Source organism: Echinops telfairi, unplaced genomic scaffold (genome assembly GCF_000313985.2).
Source record: "Echinops telfairi isolate 266 unplaced genomic scaffold, ASM31398v2 ScPeMD7_57;HRSCAF=196, whole genome shotgun sequence".
NCBI lineage: Eukaryota > Metazoa > Chordata > Mammalia > Afrosoricida > Tenrecidae > Echinops > Echinops telfairi.
Window position 1 is genome coordinate 1771086 of NW_022103955.1, and position 26679 is coordinate 1797764.

Here is a 26679-nt window from a genome sequence, read left to right on the forward strand (position 1 = left end):
GTGACCTCCTCCCTGGGGGATGGACAACAGAAAAGTGGGTGAAGGGAGACGTTGGACAGGGCAAGATATGACAAAATAATAATTTATAAATTACCAAGGGCTATGAGGGAGGGAGGAATGGGGAGGGAAGGGAAAATCAGGAGCTGATGCCAGGGGCTTAGGTGGAGAGCAAATATTTTGAGAATGATGAGGCCAATGGATGTACAAATGTGCTTTACACAATTGATGTATGTACGGATTGTGATAATAGTTGTATGAGCCCCTAATAAAATGATTAAAAAATAATATTAAAAAATAAAATAAAATTTAAAAAACAAAAAAAGCAAAAAAATATTAATAAGATTCAAGTTTTCTAATTTTAACCGGTATTCTTTCTGTTCATCCATCTGTATATCTATGTCATTTTTCTAACTTGTACTTTTTATTCCCCTATATGCCATTTTCCTTTTTCCAGTTCTCCATATTGCTCCTATAACCTCATTCTTTAGAGAGAGTATCAGATGTACGTTAAGTTTTACGTGATTTTATGCTTGTCCATAAAATCATTACTCAATAAAAATTTATTCCAGTTATACTTTTTAAAACATAAGTATCCAAATCTTCATCCCTTAAAACCTAGCAGAAAATTTTGAATACTCCACATGTATTCTTCAATTCCAATCAACAGCTCTTTTAAAACATAAAGCAGGGACAGTTGGAATAAAAACCAAGCTACTATATATTTTATCTAACCTTGGTTTATGGAAGGGAAATATACACTTTACCCACCAGTCCATCCAATCTATAGTAAACAAACATGATCACAGCCAAAACTCAAACAATTACTTCTCCATTCGTACCCAAAGAGAGAAAAAGGAAAAAGAAAATACCGATGGGATTGTGTGTGTTGCAGTTATCGGTCCCATACCAGATGGTAACTTCATTTCCTCCAGTCTGAAGCACAAATACATTTTCTGCACAGTTGCACATGCCCAGAAATATTTATCAAATTATGTCTTTTGTTGGTTATTGTAATTGAGTTTCTAGAAGCAAAGAGCTGGAGGCCATCAGTGTCTGGTGCCGCGCCCCTGGGTTACCTCTTTCTTTAAGACATGGAACTACTATAGGGACAGTCCCAAGGAAGGCAAATCGTTCTGGAAGCAGCTTCTACATTATGCTGTCTTTGTGCTAAGCTCTCAATCATTCATGTCTCATTACAGAGACTTTCTTCAAAGCTGTATTTTAGTAAGTTAAGGTCGCAAATGGATGAGAACGCACTGGGTAGGACCTCCAATGCAAACTGCCCAAATTGATGCCACTTCCCAACACAGAGAGATGATATATTTCCAAATTTTAATAGTTTAAGTAACTTGCTTACTTATATGAGCTTGATTTTCACATGCTCACAGGTATTAGTTTGAAAAAGAATGTGGCAGTTTGGTAAGCTTCACGTACAGAAATTTAATTTCTGATAAAAGACATAAATCAAACATGTATGATACCTGATATTTTGGTGGTGAACTGGCTTGTTGCTGGAGGTCCAAAACCCTTAGCTGTGCTGGCCCGGATGGTAAAGGAGTATGTGGTCCCTGGATATAGTCCGAAAAACAAAAAATGTGTTTCATTGCCGAGTTTTGAAACTCTTCCACTTTGATTGGATAAATCAATTTCTGGATCAAAGGAACTGACAGCTCTGTAGGTGATCTGCAAAAGAATAAGAATGTGATAAAATATCTGGAGCAGACAGACTACGATTTCATCTTTATCCAATAAACCCTCCTGATGAATGCACTGTCAGACACTTGGTGATGAACTCTCCTACACACTTAAGACTGTTCAAATCCTGAACCCAGTAAAGGGGCACAGGAACTGAGCTGAAACGTTTATGAGTTATTACTTTTATAGACAGGAACTTAACGCCAGCAGATTAGAATACAAAGGATGAGTGTAGGTTTAATACCTTTAAGTCATTTGCTTTCAAACTACCAGCTAGTATTTTGTTACAGTTGATTTAGGGCTAAATATAGATCTAACTCAATCAAATAAGGACCTGGTCTGATAATGGTGAGGCATTGTTTCTAATCTAGTGGTCACAATATGATTTGACTCTGAGTGGGATTATTATTTATTAGGAAATAGGTGACTTTCATATGTCTTTAGCAATATGGGTCAAGATAGATGTTTCGGAAGGAAATCCTACACTTATATAGGTATTGCTTGATGGTCTAACGGTAGAGCTTATTACAGATCAGGCTCATTTCTTTAGAATAGTACTGTCCTACTGAAGCTTATGTGATGAAAGAAATGAACCTTGTGTGATGAGAGAAATGCTCTGTTCTGCATGGTCCAGCACGATACCTTTTAGCGCTATGTAGCTACTGGGCACCTGATATGTGGTTAGTGTGAGTGTATGACTGCCATGTTTATTTCACTAAAGTTTACCTTTGACTCGTCATGGATGGCTACTAGCTGCCGTACTGGGCAGTGCAAAGCTAAAGCTTTGTTACATAATGATATCCAGAGCAAGTTGGATGAGTCTAGAATGTGGAGAGCTATACACAGTATCCCTTTCAAATAAGTTTTTAAAGAATTTCATGAGTAATTCATCAACTACTCAAGAACATGCATTTTTAGTAGGTGATTACTGACTTCCACTGGTTATAATGACATAATTTTAAGATTTGGCCTATTCAGAAGTTTTAAATTGCAAACCTGAGCACTTTTCTTGCTTTTAAGTAGGTAAACTTATAATTTATGTGCATGTGCACTAACGCTGTTATTATACAAAGTGATAATTGACATTCTTTCTTCTTATATTTACACCATGTCATTATAATTAAGAAGACCTCTTTGAAAGAATATTTAGATTGGATAAAGTAAGCTCTAGAAAGACTACATTTGCCGTATGCATTAATCACTGCAGTGTCTGACACTATTGGGGCAGACAGAGTTCTTGTTGCTAACCCCCTGACTTCTATCCCAAGGTTACTCCGAGTCAAACAGAGACAGCGCTATATCTCCTAGACAGCTGCTATTGAAGGGATTTCAGGAAGATCACACCAGGTCCAGAGTTGTTTATGGGGTCTTCTAACAACGAGCAAGAAAAGGATCATTCAAAGGAGGCAGGCAAAAACTTGGAAAGCAGACTTGTTGCCCTAAATTTTGTTCTTCTCTTCATTTACCCATTTAAGGACTTTTCATCAAGTACCTCTAATGTGTCAAGTATTGGGTTATGAGGGGTCATATGTAGTAATTCAGATACTATATGTCCCTTGAATAAATAATTAACCCAGTAGTTATGATACTATGTGTACTCACTCTTTCCCTCTCATCAACATTAGGCTAGGTACCAAAGACCAAGTCATTATGCAAGAAATGATGTTTTAGGAAAACTGACATTATTCAAAACTAGTAGATAACCATATCATATTACCATGTGGAAGATAACTACATAATTACACAGATTTCAAACTACTGAGAATTATGGCCTAGGGGGCACATAATCTTAACCATCACACCCAGGGTTTCCCTCACTTTACACCTTGGATTCACATTCAATGTCCAATTTAAAGTGCTGAAAAGCAAGGATGGTACTTTGAGGACTAACTTGTGCCTGAATTAAGCCATGGTATTTTCAATCACCTCATATCCAAGTGAAAGTTGGACACTGAATAAGGAGGACAAAGAATTGATGTATTACAATTATGGTTTTAGTGAAGAATATTGGCAGTACCGTGGATTTGAACAAACCAAACTGTCTTAGAAGAAGTTCAGTCAGAATGCTCAGAAAAAGCAATGGTGGCAAGATTTTGTCTCACATACTTTGACATGCTGTCAGGAAAGCCCAGTCCCCCAATGCTTGGTAAAGTAACAGGGCACAGCAAAAACTCGGAAGGCCTTCATGAAGATGGAATGCTACAGTGGCTACATTGACGGGTTCACCCTCCATAACAATCGTGAGGACAGGGAGGACCAGGTGGGGCTTCATTAGGTTGCACTGTCTCTCTGAGTTGGAATAGACTCAATGGTACCTAGCAGCAGCACCAGCTCAGTGGGAGTCATTGCCAGATAAATGGCAGTGTGCAAAATTATAAATGTTTTCCTATCATCATAAACATGAAATGCAGGATAACAAAATAGTTGATAAGTGAGGGGTGAGAATAATGACAATAAATATTGACATGGGCTTTTATTTCTTTATAAAGCTATCTACTCAATACTTCAGTTGTGAGGAAAGCCTATTTTTAGAATTATAAGCTTTAATTTAAATTCATTTCTAATTATCCTTGGGCCTCAGCTATATATTTTTTTCTGAAAGCTGAATAGTTATTTCATGTTGAATACTGTTCCAATGTATAATAGTCAAGATGTCAAATGACAAATCATATCAGGCAAATCAGCCCTAATCAAACCTCTTCAAAGTTTGAAGAAGAAAAGATGTCACGCTGTGATGACTCGGGTGCATCGGATTCTAGACACGGTCTGTTCAGTTGTCTCGTATGCATACAGACGCTGGACAAGGAGCACGAAAGACTAAAGAAGTGAACTCTCTTGGCAAAGAATCTCAAATACTCTGTGCACTGTTTGACGAAGGAACAGGTCAGTCTTGGAGAAACACAGTCAGAATGTTCTTTAGAAATGTGGGTGAAAAAAAGAAAGAAATGTGGGTGATAAGACTTCACACTTTTGGGATCTTCATCAGGAAGAATCAATCCTTTGAAGAGACATGATGTTTCTTAGAGGGTCAGTGAAGATGAAGGATGCCCTTAATGAGTCATTGACACAACAGGTACAACAATAAACTCAAATATATCAATAATCATGAAAAGGGTGCAGGACTGGGCAGCCTCTTCATTGAGACAGAGCCCATTGGACAGAAAGTAGCATCAACAACATCAAGCTTTACATGAATAAAACTGAACTATTTGTAACTTTCAACTAGCCCCCATCTCATTTTTTTTCTTTTTCTTAAGATTCTTCCTTTTATTCAAGTAGTATTTTGGTCTTTTGGGATGTTTCTGTTGTGTTTCGTCAGTCACTGGCTCCTGTAAATTCTTTCTGAACCATTTCATACACACATCCATTTTCCCCCTATTTCTTGCTATCAGTCTAGAATGTCCTTACACATCGACGACCTCTTACCGGAGTCAGGTTAATCATTATGTTCATTTTCCTGTCTTACTGAAACTCGGTGCTGGGATGGAAGTACATAAGAACAAAGTCCAAACTGCTCAGCTCTGTGCTTAAGATCTGCCTTGTCCCTTGTTTCCCAACTCATTTCTCTAATCTTGACACTGCACCATTACATTACCTTCTCCTCTGAGGAGAGGCTAGAGATTCATTGTTTCACCAACAGTGACTAGGCTTTTCTGACCCTGTGTTCTGATTCATTTAGCTAATTCAAATATTTAGGGTGCATCAACATTAAAGGCCCTGCTATCAGGTAGCTTAAAATCTGGATTCAAGTTGGGATACTTTTCAAATGTTATTTTCCATCGAATACATAAACCAGATACCCAGAGAAGAATGTATGTACACATTTAGAGTGGATGAAGAAAAGCTCATTGGGGAGATGCAAGGAAACTGGTGAGACTTCAGTTTTCCAAAGAGTCAGCCACGCTGAGTTTGGCGAGGTGCGTTCCAGGTACAGAGAATGGTATACATTAGGGCACCAAAGCAGGAAAGTGTGGACAGTTACTGACCAGAAAGAAGGACATATGGCTAGAGTCTACCAAATGAGGAAAGAATGGTCCCTAGTAGGGCTCAGGAAGTAGGCAGGGGTTTTGCCATGGAGGGTTCTGTACCCCAATATGTAAAAGTGTGGCCTTTGGAGATTTTCAGTGTGAAAATAAAAGGATCTGATATCCCATAATAAAATGTCACACTGGTGGCCAAGTGACAGGCTCATCTGTCTGGAGCATGGGGTGAGGGAATGGAGACTGTAGCGAGCTATGTCAGAAGATCAAACAAGAACAGTGTCTAGGCTACGTGTAAGGGAGAGGACAGAGGCAGGGGCAGTGGAAACAGCAAGAAATGAATAGAGGCATATTGAACAAAATGTGATGGAAAATTACATATGGGGCAATGGATGACAATCTATGTTTTAGTCTTATGTAAAAGACAGCTCCACTTACTGTAATGGGATAATATGAATGTTAAGAAATTAAGAGTTTAACTGTGGACATGCCAACTTTGAAATGCCTACAAGAGTCAACTGGAGATACAGGATATGAGTAAATTTGAGAGAATTTGAGAGAGGTGTGGGCAGAAAATACAGATTTGAAAATGACTAGCATTAAATGAATATTCTGGTTTCAGGAATGAAGGAGATCACCCAGCATGGAGTTTTGGGAAAAGGATAAAGTGATGTGGTAGCAAACCCTAAGGAACACAGATGTTTGTAACAGTTAGAGGAAGAGAGGCCAGCAAAGTATCCTGAAAAGCAGGAGAAAAATCCATAGTAGAGAGTCATTACAGAAACCAAAAGACAGAAAGGAAATGTTTTAAGAATTAAATATTTTACGGAGTTTTAAAATGGCACATCTCTAAATTTAAAAAAAATTTATTAATGAGGGCTCATACATTTCTTATCACAGTCCATACATACATCCAGAGTCAAGCACCTATGTACACCCGTTGCCCTCATCAATCTCAAAACATTTGCTCTCCACGTTAGCCCTCAATATCGTTTGCTCATTTCCCCCCTCCCTCCCCGCTCCCCCTGCCTCCTGAACTCTTCATAATTCATAATTATAGATTTGTCATAAGTTACCCTGTCCGACGTCTCCTTCCACCCTCTTCTCTGCTATCCATTCCCCAGGGAGGAGGCTATACTTGTAATTGGTTCCCCCCTTCTACCCCACATTCCCTTCACCCTCCAGGCATCACCCCTCTCACCACTGGTCCTGAAGGAGTCATCTATCCTGGATTACCTGTGTTTCAAGTTGCTATCTGTACCAATGTACATCCTCTGGTCTAGCCAGATTTGCAAGGCAGAATTGGGATCATGATATTGGGGGGGAGGAAGCATTAAAGAACTAGAGGAAAGTTGTATGTTTCATCGTTGCTACCCTGCACCCTGATTAGCTCGTCTCCTCCCCAGAACCCCTCAGCAGGGTGGTGTTCTGTTGCCACCCGATGGACTGTGAGTCTCCACTCTGCACTCACCCACGTTTACAATGCCATGATTTCTTGTTCCTTGATGCCTGACACCCAATCCTTTCAACCGCTCATGGTCACACATACTGGTGTGCTTCTTCCATGTGGGCTTTGTTGCTTCTGAGCTAGTTGGCCGCTTGTTTATCTTCCAGCCTTTAAGACTCCAAAGACTATATCTTTTGATAGCCAGGCACCATCAGCTTTCTTTACCACCTTTGCTTATGTACACCTTTTTTTTCAGTGATTATATCAGGAAGGTGGGCACCCACTGATCTGATTTTTAGTTTTTTGATGTCTGATAACTGGTCCTTTGTGCACCTCGTGGTCCGACAGGCTGGTGTGCTTCTTTCATGTGGGCTTTGATGCTTCTCAGCTGGATGGCCACTTGTTTATCTTCAAGCCTTTAAGATCCTAGATACTATATCTTTTGATAGCGGGGCACTGTTAGCTCTCTTCACCACATTTGCTTATGCACACGTTTATTTACAGTGATTGTGTCAGTAGAGCGGGCATCCACTGATATGATTTTAAGTTCTTTGATGTCTGATAACTGATTCCTTCTACACCTCGTGGTCAAACAGGCTGGTGTGCTTCTTCCATATGGGCTTTGATGCTTCTCAGCTAGATGGCCGCTAGTATGTCTTCAAGCCTTTAAGACCCCGGATGCTAAATCTATGGTAGCCGGGCACCAATAGCCTTCTTCACCACCTTTGCTTATGTTCACATTTTTCTTTAGCAATCGATTCGGGAAGGTGTGCATCATGGAATGCCAATTTAAAAGAACAAGGCACATCTCTAAATTTGTTGGAAGTGCAATTCTTCATAAAAGCCCCAAACCGACTGCCATCGATTCGTAGTGACCTTATATAATCTTTATTAAGAGCAGACAGTCTCATAGTTCTTCCATGAAGCATTCAGAAGGTTTGCACTGATAATCTTGAGATTTTCAGTTAAACATACACCCCGCAGTGTCACCAGAGCCCTTTTTGTACAGTTCTTCATGGTATTCTGTTATCATTCTTTTTATTTCTGTTGGCTCTGTTGTTATGTATCCAATTTCATTTTTCATTTGTGTTATTTGCATCTTCTTTTTTGCTTCCTTAGATTTAGCAGTGGTTTGTAAATTATATTAATCCTTTCAAAGAACCGACTTCGATCCAGTTTTATTATTTTTTACATTTTGTTTTCATGTATTTGTGCACTGATTCTTATTATTTCTTTTCTTCTGGTGATTGCAGCTTATTTGGCTGCTCTTTTTCTAATTGTTGGATATGTTGGATTAAAGAGGGTGTGTGTGATTTATATTGCTCTAAATTAATCAGCAGTGCATTGTGTCCCAAGGGTTTTGTGACATTTGAATTTGTAATTTCATTAAAACCATTTTTATTAAAGAGTACTAAGTGGCTTTTAGGCATGGTGTTACTGACTTCCCATGCATTCCATTTATTTTCCTACCGTTGATTTTTAATTTTATAATGTTGTGATATGAAAAGAATTTTTAATGTTTTCCAATTTATTGAGGCTTTCATAGTAGTCTTAACATGGTCTAGCTTGATAAATGTTCTATGTGTACTGGTGGGTGAAATGCTCTCTATATATGTTTGTGAGGTCAATTGGTTGATTGCACTATATAGTTCTTCTGTATCTTTGCTATGTTTCTTTCTAGTTTTTCTGTCCTTCGTGGAAGGTGATGTACTAAAGTCTCTTGGTGCTACTGTGGTTGTTTATTTCTCTATCCTATTCTGCTATAAATTTAAGTTAGGTATTTTGAGGTTCTTATATTAGATGAAGAGATTATCATAACTATGCTCTCAAGTTCAACTGACCATTTAATCATTATATAATATCCTTCCTAATCCCTTATGCTGGTTTTTGGTCATACATATTTTATCAGAAATTAATAATGCCATTGCTATTTTTTATTGTCATTTGCTTGGTGACATTTTTCCATCTTTTAATTTTTAGTCTATTTTTGTCTTTGTGTTTAAGGTATGTTTCTTATGGCTACCATAATTAAAGATCCGATATGTTCTTATGCATTCTTTTATTTTCTGCTTCTTGACTAATTTATTTAATCCATTTATGTTAAGTATAATTATTGAATCATAGTAAGGGAAACAGGTCAATCACAAAATAAGAGATATTACATGTGGCTACTACTTTAAAAAGTCAAAAAAAGTCTTTCATTCAAAAATAAACATTATCTGATAATTAACAGAAGTGGGAGGATAAAGAAGGGCAAATCAGTTATTAACTTCAGTGAAAGGGAAGGCTGTATATAATAAAAAGTGGTCAGCTAAAATTAATGTAGGCAAAGGAAAACACTGGGAGGAGTGCAAGAGTTAAAGGCAACAGAGATAAAACTATACACAATTCTATATAGTGTTGTGTGCAGATATATGCACAAGTAGATGCATAGATAGACACAGAAGCTGAAGAGGTGTGGGTAGGAGAATGAGACAATAATTATGATTGCACATCTTTGGTAGAGGATATTTCTACATACACACTTGTATATGCTGCAAATATACCCACAAATATAGTAGAGCATACAGGGAAAAGGTTATGAAAACTTCTTAGCCATAATCAAATAACTCAAAAGAGTGAGTTGCTGAGCCTGAGCTCTGAATCATATTCATGGTGATACCAAGATCATGGCATAACACAGTCTACAAAGACAACATCTAAATCTACCTTAGTGAGTAGTAATTGGATTCTTAAAAGCTTATGAGGAGGTAAGTAAGGTACGACCTTATTGTGTTAGAGAAGAATATTAAATAGTCCATGGACTGAAAGAGAAAGAACAAATCTATCTTGGGGAAAACATGTCACTAGCAGACTCCTGAGAAGTACAGATGACAAGACTTAATTGCACTTACTTCGGAAATGCTATCAGAAAAGACAAATCCTTGGAGAAAGACACTGTGCTTGGTAAAAAAAAAAGAGGGTCAAAGAAGAAAGGGAAGCCCCTCAATCAGATGGATTGACATATTAGATTGCAAAAAGGGCTCAAACACAGGAAGATTACGAGGCTGGATTAAGTTGGGGCAAAGTTTCAATCCGTTATGCACAGTCACTGTGATTTGGAACTGGCTGCAGGATACCTAAAAGCAGCAACATCATCACTTAAGTTACTCGTCCACTCACTTTTGCTACCTATAAATCCTCACAATCTATCTCAAACGGGCTACATCAGTGGAATGCCTACTGTTGTCATGCTGTTCATATAATGTTTGGCAATAAATTTTATAGCACATTTTTAAATTTTTTGTTTAGTCTTAAATCATGATCTAAATATTCAAGAGAAATTGGAATGCTTCATGTGGAACCATCTTCTTTTTGAGGAGTAAACTATCTCTTGTGATCAGTAAATATTTAGTGCTCACTATACCTTTTTTCCTACAAACACTCCTGGGAACACCAGGTGTGTGCAAGTGCTCATAAAAACACACACACCTTAGCAAGTGGAATCACTGTTCCCCTAGCACAGAATAATGAGCACACATCTTATTAAAGTATTGGTTGGCCCAGTGGGCTTCATGGGTTCATACTTACTAATACAGAGATACAGGATAAACTAGGCTAGGGATTTGTGTTTCTTTTGATCAGACCCCTTTGAAAATGTACATACACCCATATTAATGCACCTCTAAAATTACCATTCCTTTTCCCATCCTTAGCAAGCAAATACGTTGTACATGTATGTATATACAAACTTCAGGAAATCCTTGAATACCCTACAATCCATTCACAAAGTCCTGGGAACCTGAACACCAGGAATATTAAAAACCTCCTTGGGAGAAGGGGCAATTTACCTCTGAGTTAAGATTCAGTAAACATATGCTGACTTGAGCAGTAGTTTCTCATGGACATCAAAGTATGTCTCCTTTTTTTTAACCCACAGGGAATGTTCTGTTTTGGCCTTGATTTTTTCATTTGCTCATACAATAACTGTTTATTAAGTGCCATTACGTACCAGATAGAGGATAAAAGTTTATGGACGATCCAGTAGGAAATTTTAGAATTTCTCTTAGATTTGTAGTGTATCACTTGTTGAGAGTTCAGACTATTTTAACGGGGACTTTTTCAGAACACTGATGTTCTTTTGTTAGGTCTAAGCAATGCTATGGTGTGTCTCAAGTCAAAACAAGCAAGTAATAAATGTATATACACATATAGCACATGTGAGTTAGGTCAGTGAGGCAGAACAAAGTGATTCATATATTGGATGCTTACTAAGTTGCAGGCAAGTGTCTAAAAGATTCCCAAATCATCTTGGTCTTAATGCCTCAACCTCTAAACTCAGAGTTTCCTAGAGAATAATAACAGATTAATACAAAATCTTGTTAGGAGTAGGAGTTTTTTGTAACTCCGGTCCAAGCACTTGTGCTCTGTGTGTAAGAGGGAATGACTAAACATGATGGCTGCAGAGGAGAGGCCTTAGGACACTACAGTGATAGCATAATATTGAATAGAAAACGGAACGATAAGTAAAAATCCTAGTGGCGCAGAGAGCAGAAACAGCACCAGAAGAAAGAAGAAAATAAGTAGAAGAGGGTGTTGTGTGTGGGAGACCAGAATGTTCTTGGGGGAAAAGAAAATACCGTATAGACGATCATGTATTTGTAGGTAGAAAAGTAATGGGGGATTAGGAGAGAAATGCAAATTAGAGTCAAATCACAGAGGCCTGGGATGGTGAAAGCAAACTTCGTTACATGGCCTCTGCATTCTAAATCATTCTGCACTATTATCTATCTTTGTTAATCATCACTAATTGAACCCAATTATACAGGCTGAGAATCTAATTGCTTCAGGGTCTTCATCTGTTGACTTTTCGATGCCCCAATTAGTTGACCACTCTTATTTCACTATGTGCGCAAGCTCCCATATTTAATGAGGAGTGCCTGCTTTTGGTGTTTACTTCGTTCTTTCTGTAGTTAGTTGCTGTTAGAACTATTACATCTATAGAGAAGGAAGTCATGTCTTCTTGCAATGCCTTACACATACTGAATGTAAAACAAAAGAGAACCTTTCCGATGTGTAACTGACATTTATACATTAGACAACCAAGAGACACCCAGTGAAACCTGTGGAAGCTAGTACCCACATAAGGTGGTAAATTGCTAGAGAGGAAGACAAATATTTTTCACTAAAATAAGCAATAGAAAAAAATGTTACAAATGCAACCTATCAAAGGCAGAACCTTGTGAGACCCAGAAAAAAAAAGGCACTTCAGTTCCAGTGAGTTTCAGCACTCATGAAGTTCACTGTATAAGCTAGAGAGGTACAATAAAAATATTTACTTGAACATAAATTCCTGTGCATTTGGAAGTATTCGATGTTTCCAGCTGCCATCTAGAGAGCCGGTGGGTTATGGTCACCACCATGTCTAGTGGAATGAATGCTGATTGGTCTTGCTTCATCCACAGGGTGTTCAGTGACTGATTTTAGGATCACCACTTCTAGCCAGTCCATCTTACACGCTTTGCTGAAATATGTTCTGCATACCCTCAATGCAAGAATACTTTCATCTATTAAATTGGCATTCTATAATGCTCACCTTCCTGACACAAACGCTGAAGACAAAGCCGGTGAATAAGCAAATGTGGTGAAGAAAGCTGATGGTACCTGGCTATCAAAAATTATAGCGTCTGGGGTCTTAAAGGCTTGAAGGTAAACAAGCGGCCATCAAGCTCAGAAGCAACAAAGCCCATATGGAAAAAGCACACCAGCCTATGCGATCACGAGGTTTCAAAGGCATCAGGTATAAGGCATCATCAGAACAAAAAATCTTACCATAGTGAATGATGGGGGGAGTGCGGAGTGGAGACACAAAGCCCATTAGTAGCCCACTGGAGATCCCCTTGCAGAGGGGTCTCGGGGAGGAGACGAGCCAGTTAGGGTGTGATGTAGCAACGATGAAAAATACAACTTTCCTCTGGTTCTTAAATGCTTCCTCCCTGCCCCCACTATCATGATCCAAATTCTACCTTGCAAGTCTGGCTAGACCAGAGGATGTACACTGGTACAGATAGGAACTGGAGACACAGGGAATCCAGGGCGGATGATCCCTTCAGGACCAGTGGTGTGAATGGCGATACTGGGAGGGAAGAAGGAGAGTGGATTGGAAAGAGGGAACCGATGACAAGGATCTACATGTGACCTCCTCCTTGGGGGACGGACAACAGAAAATTTGGTGAAGGGAGACGTTGGACAGGGCAAGATATGACAAAATAATAATTTATAAATTATCAAGGGCTCATGAGGGAAGAGGGAACCAGGAAGGAAGGGGAAAAATGAGGACCTGATGCCAGGGGCTTAAGTGGAGAGCAAATGTTTTGAGAATGATGAGGGCAATGAATGTACAAATGTGCTTTACAAAATTGATGTTTGTATGGCTTGTGATAAGAGTTGTATGAGCCCCTAATAAAACGATTAAAAATAAATAAACAAATAATGATATATTTTGCATCATAGCAACATACAAACCTCTACTGAGAGATGGTCAGTAGCTGTGTTTGAGGTACATTAGCAGGTAATTAAAGCAGAGCATCACACAAGGCAGGAGAAGATTTTACCATCTCATCATAACTGACTCTACAGGTGTCTTATGAACTGATAAGCCCTTCAAAATAGTGTCATTCATAAGCAATGTTTAAATACTGATAGATACACCTAAACGTGACAAAATGTTACTATCAGCGGTCTGTCATACTTCTCCAAATGATATGAGATACCATAAACTTAAACTCTCTGTAGCCCATGGTCTTATAGTGAATTCCCACTCACAGTGTCCCTACAGGACACGGACTGCTCCCCAGGGTTCCTGAAACTGTCAACACTGACCAGGGCAGGCAGCCTTGAGTTCTCCCATGCGTGGGGGGACTACAGACCTTAAGAGTTAGCAGCCAGTGCTTAAGCTCCTGCATCACACAGGCTTATGTCTCTTCTTTAATCATTAGCAAGTTGGGGGAGGCACTTTTCATACACGGACCTGCCAGTTTGATTTTGTTTTCTTTTCTTTGGACATTTTTATTCCAAGGTGTTGTTTCATCTTTTTTGGATTAATTTACATCAGGGCATGTGAAGTACAGCTATCAACTTCTTTGACAGACATAAATGTCAAAAATGATTTTCCCAAATTTTCTGTTTGTACTTAAACTTTCTTTGACCATTTAGCACATGAAATTTTAATATATTCAAATGTACTAATTGTTTAAAGTATCACTTCTACATTTTATGTCAAGATTTGAAAGAAAGCTACTTAAAAATATCTATCTTATAATGCCCTTTCTATTATGTTAGATGTCTTTATGCAGATCATGAATTTATTTGATATTTACTCTTGCATGATGTAAGTGGGTGACTTTAAGATGGTATATTGTTCTTAGAGTAAAATGCTAAGTTTGTTAACATTTATTAAATTTTATCTGTATATACTGATAAATTATTTTTCATCATAATTTATACCTTGTAAATTTTGGACAGACATGCACCTAGTTGTTATCAGAAAACATTTGGAAGCAACATAATTTTATTTTGGAAGCTAACGCTTTAAACATATTATTGCAAAAATCAAGTATAATATTTGTAGTCAACAAAAAATGAAAGCTCTATTAAGGAAGAAAGGAGCCCTAGTGGTGTCATGGTTACACATTGGGCTGTGAGCCACATGGATGGCAAACCACCAGCCACTCCTTGAGAGAAAGACTGGGCTTTCTACTCCTGGAGACAGTTACCGTCTCAGAAACCCACACGGGATTGCTATGAGTCGGCATTGACTCGATGACAGTGAGTGTGGTTTTGTGATTAAGGAAGAAAGAGTCATGATGGTACAATGGTTAAGGCGTTCAACAGCTAATCCAAAGGTTTGAATGCGACATCTTCTGTTCTATGGGAGAAAGATATGCGAGGCAGCTTCCAGAAAGATTCCAGCCTTGGAAACCCTATCAGACAGTTCTACTCTGACGGACAGGTTCTCCAGGAGTTGGAGTGGACTCTGTAGCAACAGCTTTTTATTTTTATGGAAAACTTAGAACTATTAGACCTTGGTTTTAGAACACTAACTCTGATAAATTTAAATAGATAAAGTGAGGGGTGCGAGATAAGAAGAGCTAGAGAAAGGACACAACTGGGCAGAGGACAAAGAAAAGGTTAGTTTTAAGAGGGCTACAAATGGAATTTAGCCAACCAGATCTTTCCTGGTGAGTTGCTTCCAACTCACGATAACCCATGTGGGAGGACAGAACCACTATTCTCCATAGGGTTTCAAAGTTTGGTTTTGCAGAAGTAGATCACTAAGTCTGCACATTTAATAGTCTTAGAATGCTCCTGGGCAGGTCAGAAGCTCCAGCAGTTTGGGTTAGTTGCTGAGTACGTTAACCACTGGTTTTTACTGAATTACGGCTTTCCTAGCCAGAGTCTTAAGGATCCCTGGTGGCATATGAGTGGATACGAGTTGTGCTGCTAACTTCAGGGCCAACACTTTGAAACCTTCAACTACTCCATGGGAGAAAGATGATGCTGTCAGTCCCTGTAAAGAGGTACACTTCAGAAACCCACAGGGACAGTTCTACTCTGTCCTGTAAGGTCACTGTGAGTCATCGACTCGATGACAGTGAACTTTAGTTTGAACCATTATTCTTTGAAATTTCCACCAACTAAGCAAATTAGAGATGTGTTAGGACCCACTAAGCTGATTGCACAGCTTGTTAATACTATAAATAAACTGCATGGCAGCATTGTGGAGATGGGATCATTCAAAAAAAAGCATTTGTGATCTGTTACTTTTGCTCTTTCCAGGAAAAAATAAGCTATCACAGGGGTGGAAAAGTGAATCTCTCAATACAATCAATAAAGAAGAGCCAGAAGTTGAGTGTGTTCATGCGTTTGCACTTCCTTGATCCGGGAAACAGAGGGCTGTGACACCATGGAAGATGACAAGCAATGGCAGAAAAGTGGCAGTAGCAGAGGCAGCCAAACCAGGAGACCAGCAGTTGACCCCTAGGAGACAGGCTCAGTGGACTTTTGGATCTAGGGAGGGAGAAAGCTGAGTGTCTATGGGCAGAAGTTTGTTGTCAGCATGGGATGCCTCTGAGCACTTAATTGGCAATGTTAAATGGACTTTGTACACTTGCCTGAGTAGGGCAGAGCCAAGTTACTGAGGGGTCAAGAGAAGCATGGCTGTGGGCTCCACTGAGAAGCGATTATCCTGATCTAAGAGGTGTGTTTTGACTTATAACTTGTAACTTCTCTAATAAACCCCTAAATTATGTGTATTTCCTATGAGTTCTGTGTGCCCACTGCATGGATTAACAAAAACAACAGAAAAGTATAGGGTGCCGTGGGCGGGTCTTTTGGTGTAAGAGTTGCTAAAAAGATTGTAGGGTGGAGGTATGACTGATCCACAACTCATAGGAAAAGCCTTGAGTGACTGATAACAATTATGTTGATTTCCTTGCCTCGGCTTGCAGAGGTTAGAGGACTATGAAAAGCCATTTTTACAATAATCTAGGAACTAATGAATGGGTGTTAAAAGCAAACAAACAAACAAACAAAACCCATGACCCTGAGTCTAGGCTGACAAATAACAAGCCTTCAGGTCAGAGTAGAGTGGCCTCTTTGGTGCTCCCAAAGCTATAAATCCTTAAGGAAACAGACTGCCACCTCTTTTTCTTGTCGAGCAGCTGCGGGGCTGGAGTTGTTGAACGCTTGGTGAGCAGCAGGCTGATCTCATCACTGCCACCAGAGCTTCTGTGTGGAAGTGAAGGGGGCTAAGACACGGGCAAAACGAAAGGCCACAAAAATGCCTTCATGCTGTGTAAGTTGCTATACTCATGGATGAAAGAGCACTGTCAGAATTTTCAATGATCAATAATTTGGAATATTAGAGGAAAGAGAAATTGAGAATCACATGGACTTACAACGTCATTATGAGTCAGAATTGACTTGATGGCAGTGAGTGTTGGAATTGATAGCATATTTATTTACAGTGCTTGCATCATTTAATCTGGTTTGTCTTCTCTTTTTCAAAAAGTAGCCCTAAAATTGATCACTAAACCCCTTCAATCACAATGATTTATATCATGTTCTAGTTTTTATCTATATTGAATGTGCTTTCCTAACAGTTTTCTAAGTTCCCTGCTTCCTCAGTATGATGCCTGTCCTAGAAGACAGAGGCCTCCTCCAGGAGAGGCTGAACCATTCACTGACCTGCGGCTTCTGGCTGGAAACGGAAAATAATGGACGTTGGCAGAGGATAGATGAGCCAGGCACTTAGGTCTTGTTAGGGGAAGGGTTCACTAACGCTTGCTTTGAGAAGCCTCCTTCTAGTTCTAAAGCTGGCGAGGAAAGAAGGAAAAGACGTGGTGGCCAGAAAACTTAAGACATAAAATCTTAAGCCTTAGCTACACATTTGATGCTTTCCCTTTGGTGCTAGAGAAATGAAGCTGGTCACTTTCCTCACAAACATCTTATTTTCATATCTTGTTCATGACTGCATCCCTGCTGTACCCACATTTAGAGTGTATTTGACTAGGGGATCCTGGTTGCTAAAGTCAGAGAGATTAATGGATGATTCATTTGCATTATTTTTCCTATTAACGAGAAAGTTAATTTTGCTTGACTAGATCTTAAAATACGACTTTTAGAAGATGTGAAGTTATTTTTTTGGAAGTTAATTTTGGTTTTAAAGATGGTATCTTTTCTAGTAGAATGTCCTGGCATTCTTGAGCAAGAATCCCCAAAAGAGAGATCTGAAAGTGGCCATCGGGTCAAATATATTAACTAAAAGATATGATCTCTGAAGGGAATACACAAATAAGCAGAACTTGTTGATTTGACTAGAAAACTCAGTTCTCTAAGAGGTGAACCATGAATTTTTATAATACACCATTCTTTTACAACAAAGCAGCCCATGAACAGCATCAATCACTTGGCATTGAAATAAATTTATTTCTCTTATCTTAGTTCATTTCACTTTCAATTAAAATTATTTCTTCTGCATTTCAAGTCCAACTTTCAAAAGCAATAAAGGAACACACATGTGAGGCCAGTCAGGTCGAGGTTTACTGGTGATTACTGGCTAACAGCTTAACCGGCTCAGTTTTTTTGTCAGTAGTTCTGAAAGGTATTCAAGTGCAGGTTCCATATGAGGAACTGGCACGAATTTTAGAAACCTAACAACATATAATTTTGTTGAATTTGCATTCCAATAAATGCTAGCTTAAAAAAACGCACCTGCTTGTTCCTATGACAATAAGCATAGTGAAATGATGCTCATACAGATGTGGCGATGATTGTTGTCCCTGTTACTGCTGTTATTTTTTCCTTGAACAAGTCATCAAATTCTTCTCTGCTATCTACCATTCAACCACTTAATATGCCTCAGTGGGCAAAACTGTGTCACAAAATTCTAAAAGATGTTTTGCTAATAGTAAGAAACTAAAAGACTGCTGAATTGTTATTCCTGAGACAATTTTTATTGAAGTTGCTAATTAGATGATTACCAGTGCTCATGTATAATGCAGGAACAAAATATTTCACAGCTAAGCAAAGACAGGATTCTATGGTTGCCTCCTAATCAGTATGTTTCAAAATACTTAAGTTGTTTTAAATACAAGGGATTCTCTCATGCTGTGCCTTACTGTGTGATAATATATAGACTGAAAACATCCAAGTCACTAAAAATATACTCTGAAATTTTTCGGAGTGCAAAAGTTTGTTTTTAAATGTCTTTGTTTCTATAAATTAATCTTTAAAAACACTGAAGTCATTAAACTTCAGAATGCATTATGTCATTAGGCATTTTAATTCACAGCCTAGTTACCATAAGAAATTACAATGAACATTACATTACTAAAGGATATATACTACCTCATATAAAGTGATTACTCCATATGTCTGAGTTGGTTCTCGCCATTGAAGAAATATCTTCTCTTCAAAAGTACTTCCTTGGATAGATTCTGTAGGAACAGCTCCTGGGACTAAAAGGGATGAGGGGATGAATGCCTGAGTTAACAAAAATCCAAAAACACAATCAAAGTAGATTTTTCTAATGGAAGGATTTTATCTTCCACTGAGGCAAAATATATCAATAGTCAACAAATAAATACTCAAATTTTCTTTTAAAAACTAAGAAAATTAAAATCATTTTAACTATATTTGCCTTATTAATAAAATAAGCTCACCATAAACCCAAACCCAAATTCACTGCCATCAATCAATGCCGACTCACAGTGGCCCTATAGGACAAGGGAAGACTGCCTGATGAGTTTACGAGACTATAACTGTTTATGGCAGTAGAAAGTCCAGTCTTTCACCAATGAGTGTCAGGTGGTTTAGAACTGCTGAGCTTGTGGCTCACAGCCCAATGCTTAACTATTATGCAACCAGGGCTCCTAATTCACCATAGTTTCTTTAAAATTTTAAACAATTAGACTTCAATACTTAAGGTTTTAAATAAATGCTTTCCTTCTTCAACAAGAAATGAAAAATATTAAAACTGTAAGAATTTCATATGCTATTTGGTGGAAGTATAAATGGCAAAACCCATACTGGCAAAAAACTAGGCCGTATTTTGTAAAGTTAAAAAAGCACATTTCATACAATCAAATACCCTCTCACCTTTATATAGCTTTCCTACATTTCTTATACATGTGTAACAGAATGTTAATGTAGCAACATTTTAATATTAATAGGTTGAAAACAAACCAAAGGACTTAATGAATTATGTTATGATGAATACTAAGAAGATTGAAAATAAAGTACAACTATGCAACAGGATTCTATGGTTGCCTCCTAATCAGTATGTTTCCAAATACTTAAGTTGTTTTAAATACAAGGGATTCTCTCATGCTGTGCCTTACTGTGTGATAATATATAGACTGAAAACATTCCAATAAATGTTAATTTTTGCAATGATTTATGATTATTTCTATAGAAGAAAAAGGTGATTTTTTTCTCTCTCAAACATCTTACAATTAGATAAAATCCATATATAAGCTAATGAGAGAACAAGGAAAGATCATACTGAACAAGGAACAATCATATGAATCATATGATGATGACAACCATAAAAACATACATTAAATGCACATTTTCTGGAAACTTCAACCAGTTTTATATACATTTTTTATAGCTTTAAGGGTCCTGAGAAATGTTGATTTTCTAGCTTCTCATATGATGAGCTTGAAACCCAGGACTTAAGGTTATCTGAAGTACAAACAAGGTCAGAAATAAGAGACTGGGTTACAAGTAGAAGGAAATAGAGACAGTTTTTTGAAAGGTTCGAGATCTGAGGAGGGCTTGGAGAGATGGAGGAGATGTAATTTAGAGACATCAGAAGGACAGTTAATAGCAGCAGAGCTACAGTGAATGAAGCAAAACGAGAGGACGCCACGAGAGCAATGTCTGCGACTGATGCCACGGTGCCAACGCTGACAGACAGCTTGAGGGCAGAAGTCAGAGCAGAAGACCTGGAAGGCCAGGTCCCGGAATAGATAAACAGAAAATGGCACATGAAAGTATAGTGTAAGGATTAGTGTAATGTGAGTGAGAAGGGAGGACTAGAAACAGAAAAGACGGAAGGTCTGAAGGATGAAAGAAGGGAGAAAAATGTCTAATGTTCTTGAAATAGGAACAGCAGGAGTTTGGAATCAATTAAATGTTGACAGGCACTAAGATACCTGGCCAGAAACATATGGACAATGCTGACACTTTCTTTCCTGGTAGACGAGGAAGCGTTGGAAGATGTAGAAATAGGGCTTCCAGGTTTAGCTCCGAGAAACTCACTTGTATTGCTCTAATGTCAAATTAAGTGTATATCTTGCAAAAAATGCTAACAAAACAATTGTCTGAGGGCACTGGAAAGCAACCTATGCAGGTCATACTCTAGGTCAGTGGTTCCCAACCTACGGGTCGTGACCCCTTTGGGTGTCGAATGACCCTTTCCCTGGGGTCACCCGATTCATAACAGTAGCAAAATTACAGATATGAAGTAGCAACAAAAATCACTGCATGGTTCGGGGTCCTCACAACCTGAGGAACTGTATCAAAGGGCTGCGGCCTGAGGAAGGTGAGAACCACTGCTCTAGGAGCTACATGCTTCATAGTCCATGATACGCACGGGTGTATTCTGCATTATTACATGGGACTGCATGAGTCTGAAGAGTGACTCATGGACGATTACTGGACTTGAGTTGAACTGGGTTGGGATATTTTCTTGATATATAATTACTGCTTCATATAAAGTTCTTTGTTACACATATATGAGTGTCTGTGGGTTTGTTTCACTATTTAACCCGGCCTAACCCATTTATCTTTCCCTCTTTCAACTAGTGTTTACACACACAAAGCACAAATACACACTTGTAATATTCTATACATCAAGGATGTCTTTCTTCTACTTTCCTTATCAATCTGTGAAATTTAAAAAACCAAAAGCCTACTATGTAAGATATTTCACAAAAACATATCATTTAAAAGTACTCACGATCTTCATCTGTCTGGACTATGAGTTCTTGACTTTCCTTCCGTCCCTCAGGATTCATGAGGATGAGTCTCACACTAACATTGGTATACGGAGACAGATTAGTGATCGTGTGTTGAGGGTGTGAATTGTCAGTATCCCAGCTTACTTCATCTCGAACCTGTTCCTGTCCTCCAACTTGGTAACAATAGTGGACTGTGAGATTGTAACTATGGCAACGAGTTACATTATACCCAAATGGCTCCCAGCGGATAGTGATTTGTCGAGATTTGACCTCTACAACTTCCAGTTTTCTTGGGCCACGCATGGGATCTATTTAGAAAAAAGAAAACAAAGGAGAGAAATACATAATAAAATATAAAATTTCCAAAAATACTAAATGACACAGATATTCCTACTTTTCCTCAATATCTGGTCTCTTCTTCATGAATAATAAAATCCCTACATTTTATCTGGGCAGAAGGTTACCCAGAATAAAGTCTAATTGCCCTAGGCTCTTCTGTACTAAAGTGTGACAATGTGACTTGAATACAAGACAAGTTGTCAATAACAGTTTCTGGAAGATGTCCTTAAAAGAGAGAGGCTTCATTCCTTTCTCTCCCTTAGCTAGGTTGAGGATATAATGATTGGAGCTCATGTCGCCATAATGCACTATGAAGCATGTGTAAGCTAAGAATTCAAAGCCAGAATGAAGAAACCAGGCACCCTCACAGTGCTTTTAAACATAAATATGACGGTGCCATTTAGTTTGTTTCTTGACTGCTCCTGCCACATACCCACCAAGGTATTTTTATAAGCCCCATTATGTTAAACGTTTTACATGTTGCTGTAAAAATCAGCATATTGTATTTCCAAAATACTTCCTGAGGAGAGGGAGTAACTGACAAACAAACATAGATGCCCAAGTGTTATATGACTAAATGTACAGATGCTCTCTTAGTCACCATAGAAGGCCTACTTATTTTCCAACTCTTAATTAGAAAAAAATAATTAAACCTCTTTGCTTTGGGATTCTGATAGAAGAAATAAATTTCTAATACTGAAAGGACAGTGAATTATTTAATGTGGCTCTTCTTGCCAAAATCTCTGTACCTCCTACCAAATGACCTTTTCCTGCCTGGGTCTGGGTAAGCAAGTTGGGGTAAGGAATTGACAGAATTCAACTGTGAGCAACTGCTAACAGGATTCATTGGGAGTGCTATCGTGCTGTAAAATAGATATATATATATCCAAGAAGCAGGAGGGGGATTCTTACTACTAGGAAGAACAAGGAGTGGAGCTCATCCTTGGACCCTGAGATCCCTTCCCAGAGAGTCTCCTGGATGCAGAAGACAGCTGTGACATCAGAGGAGCAGCAGCAGAACCAGAAACCAGAGCATGAAAACGAGTCCGACTTCTCATCCAGAGCAAGTAAAAGTTTGGCTGCTTTGGAGCAGGATGATGGCTTGTGGAGTAGGGTGCCTCTGGGCACTTAAGTGGGGGCTGGGGGTAGGTGGGCCTGGGTTCAATGACCCCTGGAACTTGAACTGATTGCCTTCTGGTTGAGGCTTAAGGAGGAGTGGCATGCACTTTGGGCATTTGTTAGCAGCCTTCAACGAACTTTGTTAACAAGTCCTGATGAAGAACTGTATCCCGAACCTTCCTCATATGCTCACTTTCTCACTGTTAATATTCTCGGTAAACCGTTAATCATGAACATTGTGAATTATAAGCCACCACAATGGATTATAGAATCTAGATAAAAACATGGATTTCAGTTTGCATTTCAGGAGTTTCGGAAGATGCTAACCTAAAATATATTTGCCTTGCTTGTTTCAAGTGTAAGGAGACATACCAAATGAGGAAAAAAGCATGGGGAACTTGAGAATTAACAATGGCTACCATTTATTGTGTATTTCACCGAATACTGCAAGTATGGCACAGGACTGAACAATGTTTCACTCAATTATTTATAAGGTCGCCGTGACTTCAGTCCAACCTGACAGCAACTAACAACAATTGTGTATTCACCATGTGCCGGCTATTGTTGCTGTGTGTGTGGTGTGTGTTGTTTGTTGGTTTTCCAGTTGATCCTCAATCGTGGTAACCTCACACATGCATGGTAAAATTGTTCCACAAGGATTTCAAAGTTGTAATGTTTTGGAAGCAAAGTGCTAGGACTGTTTCTTGAGGCTTCTGGTAACTGGCCAACCTTCCAGCTGGGATTTAACTGATGACCAATGTCAAGGTGTGAGTGTGGCATGTGAGTCCAGACCTGGTGGATAACTAAACAGATGGTCGTTTCACTTCCCTGTGAACCACCTCCCAAATAAAGAACAAAAGATAAAATGTAGCCTCTCAATCATCAAAAAGCTCCATCAAAAGAATATAATAAAATAAAAACTATTTTAATAACACTGAAAAAATGGAACATATTAGTTTTAAATATGTGTAATTTAAAATATAACATAAAATAATATAATAAAAATGGCATTACTCTTGCGACCAAAGAGTCAGTATGGTTCAGAATTTCTCTCCCTTTACCTAACTGCACGAAGGCAGAACCTTCAACGCCATGTTGTCCTCAATGTACCACACAGCCCCGTACATAGAGGGGTTGCGCGGACCTTTGACTGCATTATGAACGAGGCTCATGTCTTGTTTCTCACTTGTGCATACATTCTAGGTGTCTATTTTCTCCATAATCTTATTTGCTACTAGTCGTGGGGAACATAGTCCTCAATGTTTATAATTTCTCAATACATATACTTAGAAAAACATAAATGTTTTTCCCATATAAGTGACTTTGTGTCTTTTAAAGGAAATGTCTGTTTTTAAATAATGCTGTGTGTTAAATGTTTACAAAAAGCTTTAGTGAGCTAGAGATCCTTTACACACACACACAGATTACCATGCATCACTTTGCCCTTTTCTTTATTAATCACATGTCTCTACAAAGACTGTTCTAAAATATTTTACCAAGGCTTTCATCATTTTTACTTACTAATCAAATGAGTAAATGCTTTCTATATTAGTTTTAAAAGGCAGTGTGGTTCTAACTTAATTTCGGTGGAAAACCACTTCCCACGGCATCAATAAAACTTCATTGCAGTAGTATTCCTCAGTCAGAAAATGCACACTCAAATTAAGCCTCCAGATCAAAAAAAACAAAACAAAGTAAGCAAGTACTGAGAAAGTTTTCTTGTAATGCATACTCCCTTCCCATGTATAATTAGCTCTCAGAATTCTATCATGGCAAAATCTTATCTTAAAATTTTCAGAAAATTGCCAAATAAAAGAGATAAGCCTAGTACCAAAACACCATCTCTATGACCCCGAACTGAAGTCCCTGTTGTCATGAGAGATGATTCACACACTGATGATTAGAGGCTGAGTGACAATCTCCATGACCAAGACCCCCTAGTCTCTGTTGTCCTGGGTGGTAATTCTCATTCTGCATTGAACCAGGTCTCATCTTTAAGACCTCAGCTAACCAAAACCACATTATCTATAGAAGCTTTTCAAACACAGTATATTCATGTGTGTCCTTCGTGGGTCTACACCTATAGTGTTCTGTATGTCTATAATAATGTCAACATCAACATAGCAGGGCCACATTATGCCAATGGGAGTGAAGAGAAATGTCCCTGAACTCTGATTCCCACATACTCTTCTCATTAGTTAAAAATTTTGAGAGAAAAAAAAATGGAGAGAAATGAGATTAATACCATGACACCTTATATGAGATTAATACCATGACAGACAAAGTGAGTGTTTCAATGGATGTGTGTATGGATTGTGATAAAAGTTTTATGAGCCCCCAATAAAATGATTTTTATAAAAAGAAAGCAAGAAAGTGAGCGCCTGTCGGTGAATGAGGGCAAGAGTTCAGTGACTTGGGAAATGGCTGATAAAGTCATCCCATTAACAAGAGTTGAATGTCCTATGCTACCTTTTCCTGTTATCATATCACTTCTCTGCTAATTATGTTTATAAGTCCATGACATGGTTAAGTCCATAACTATAGGTATCTGAAATTCATCCCGAGTGAACTTCTTCATTCCAATGCTGCTTCTAGAAGTCATTCTCCAAAACTGAGTTCTGACCAACTATGGATTTAGACCAGTGGTTCTCAACCTGTGGGTGGAGACCCCTTTGGGGGTTGTACAACCCTTTCACAGTGGTTGCCTGATTCGTAACAGTAGCAAACTTACAGTTATGAAGTAGCAACAAAAATAATTTTACGGTTGGAGAGGTGCCCACAGCATGAGGAACTGTATTAGAAAGGGTTGCGGCATTAGGAAGGTGGAATAGCTCAAACATAAGAACAACGGTGAGAATGGCACAGGACTAGCAATGATTCGTTCTGTTTTATATTGGGTCATAGGAGATGGAACCAACTCAACAGCACATAACGACAACAAAATCAAAGTAGTATTTTATGATACTTTATCCTCAGTATTTCTGGAGGAGCCATTTCTATTAACATGCCAACTGTGAATGTTAACCTGGAGTTATAATGATGAACACTGAAGACTTTTAAGGGCATTATAGTTGGAAGATATTCCACTGTAGAAAGAAATGATAAGTTTATAACCAGAAATGCGTAACGTCAGTAAACAATTATGATTCACAAGCATTTCTGGGACTAGCACATAACTACTGCCAAAAGACCTTGGCATACCATTACCACCATCTATTTACAAGGTATAAATATCTTAGGATAAGATAATAGGGCAATAAATTATATTCATAGAACCACTACTGGTAGAATACTGGTTCCTCTTTCCGCACAATACGAAAGATGCTTTTGAGGACTGCAGTGATCCCAGGCCATTTCTGCTCACATTCACACCCCTTGGCTCATCGGCATTTCCTCTTCCTGGAATGACATTAGCACAGGCCCCATTATTAGGAATCATGAGGCCATTCAGTGAAAACTGTGCCCTCTGACTCATAACAAGAGACCAGAATGGCTTCCCGAAGGAGAACAGCAGCTAGCATGCCTTAAGCTTAGTCAGGGAGTTCGTACCTGTTTCCCCACTGGCACCGGCAGCATTTTTCATTCTGTTCTC

General features: G+C 38.6%; 1 protein-coding gene across 6 annotated transcripts in view; it reads right to left on the reverse strand.

The window, feature by feature from the left end:
- Nucleotides 1–26679, reverse strand: part of PTPRM (protein tyrosine phosphatase receptor type M) — a 707951-nt gene that overhangs the window by 394700 nt on the left and 286572 nt on the right. For all 6 annotated transcript variants that reach the window (XM_045290818.1, XM_045290817.1, XM_045290815.1 and 3 more), the window contains exons 7-9: nt 21629–21937; nt 19012–19121; nt 1482–1683 (exon numbers count right to left, since the gene is read on the reverse strand). In XM_045290818.1, coding sequence (XP_045146753.1) covers nt 1482–1683; nt 19012–19121; nt 21629–21937 — 621 coding nt within the window. The remainder of the gene's footprint in view (nt 1–1481; nt 1684–19011; nt 19122–21628; nt 21938–26679) is intronic.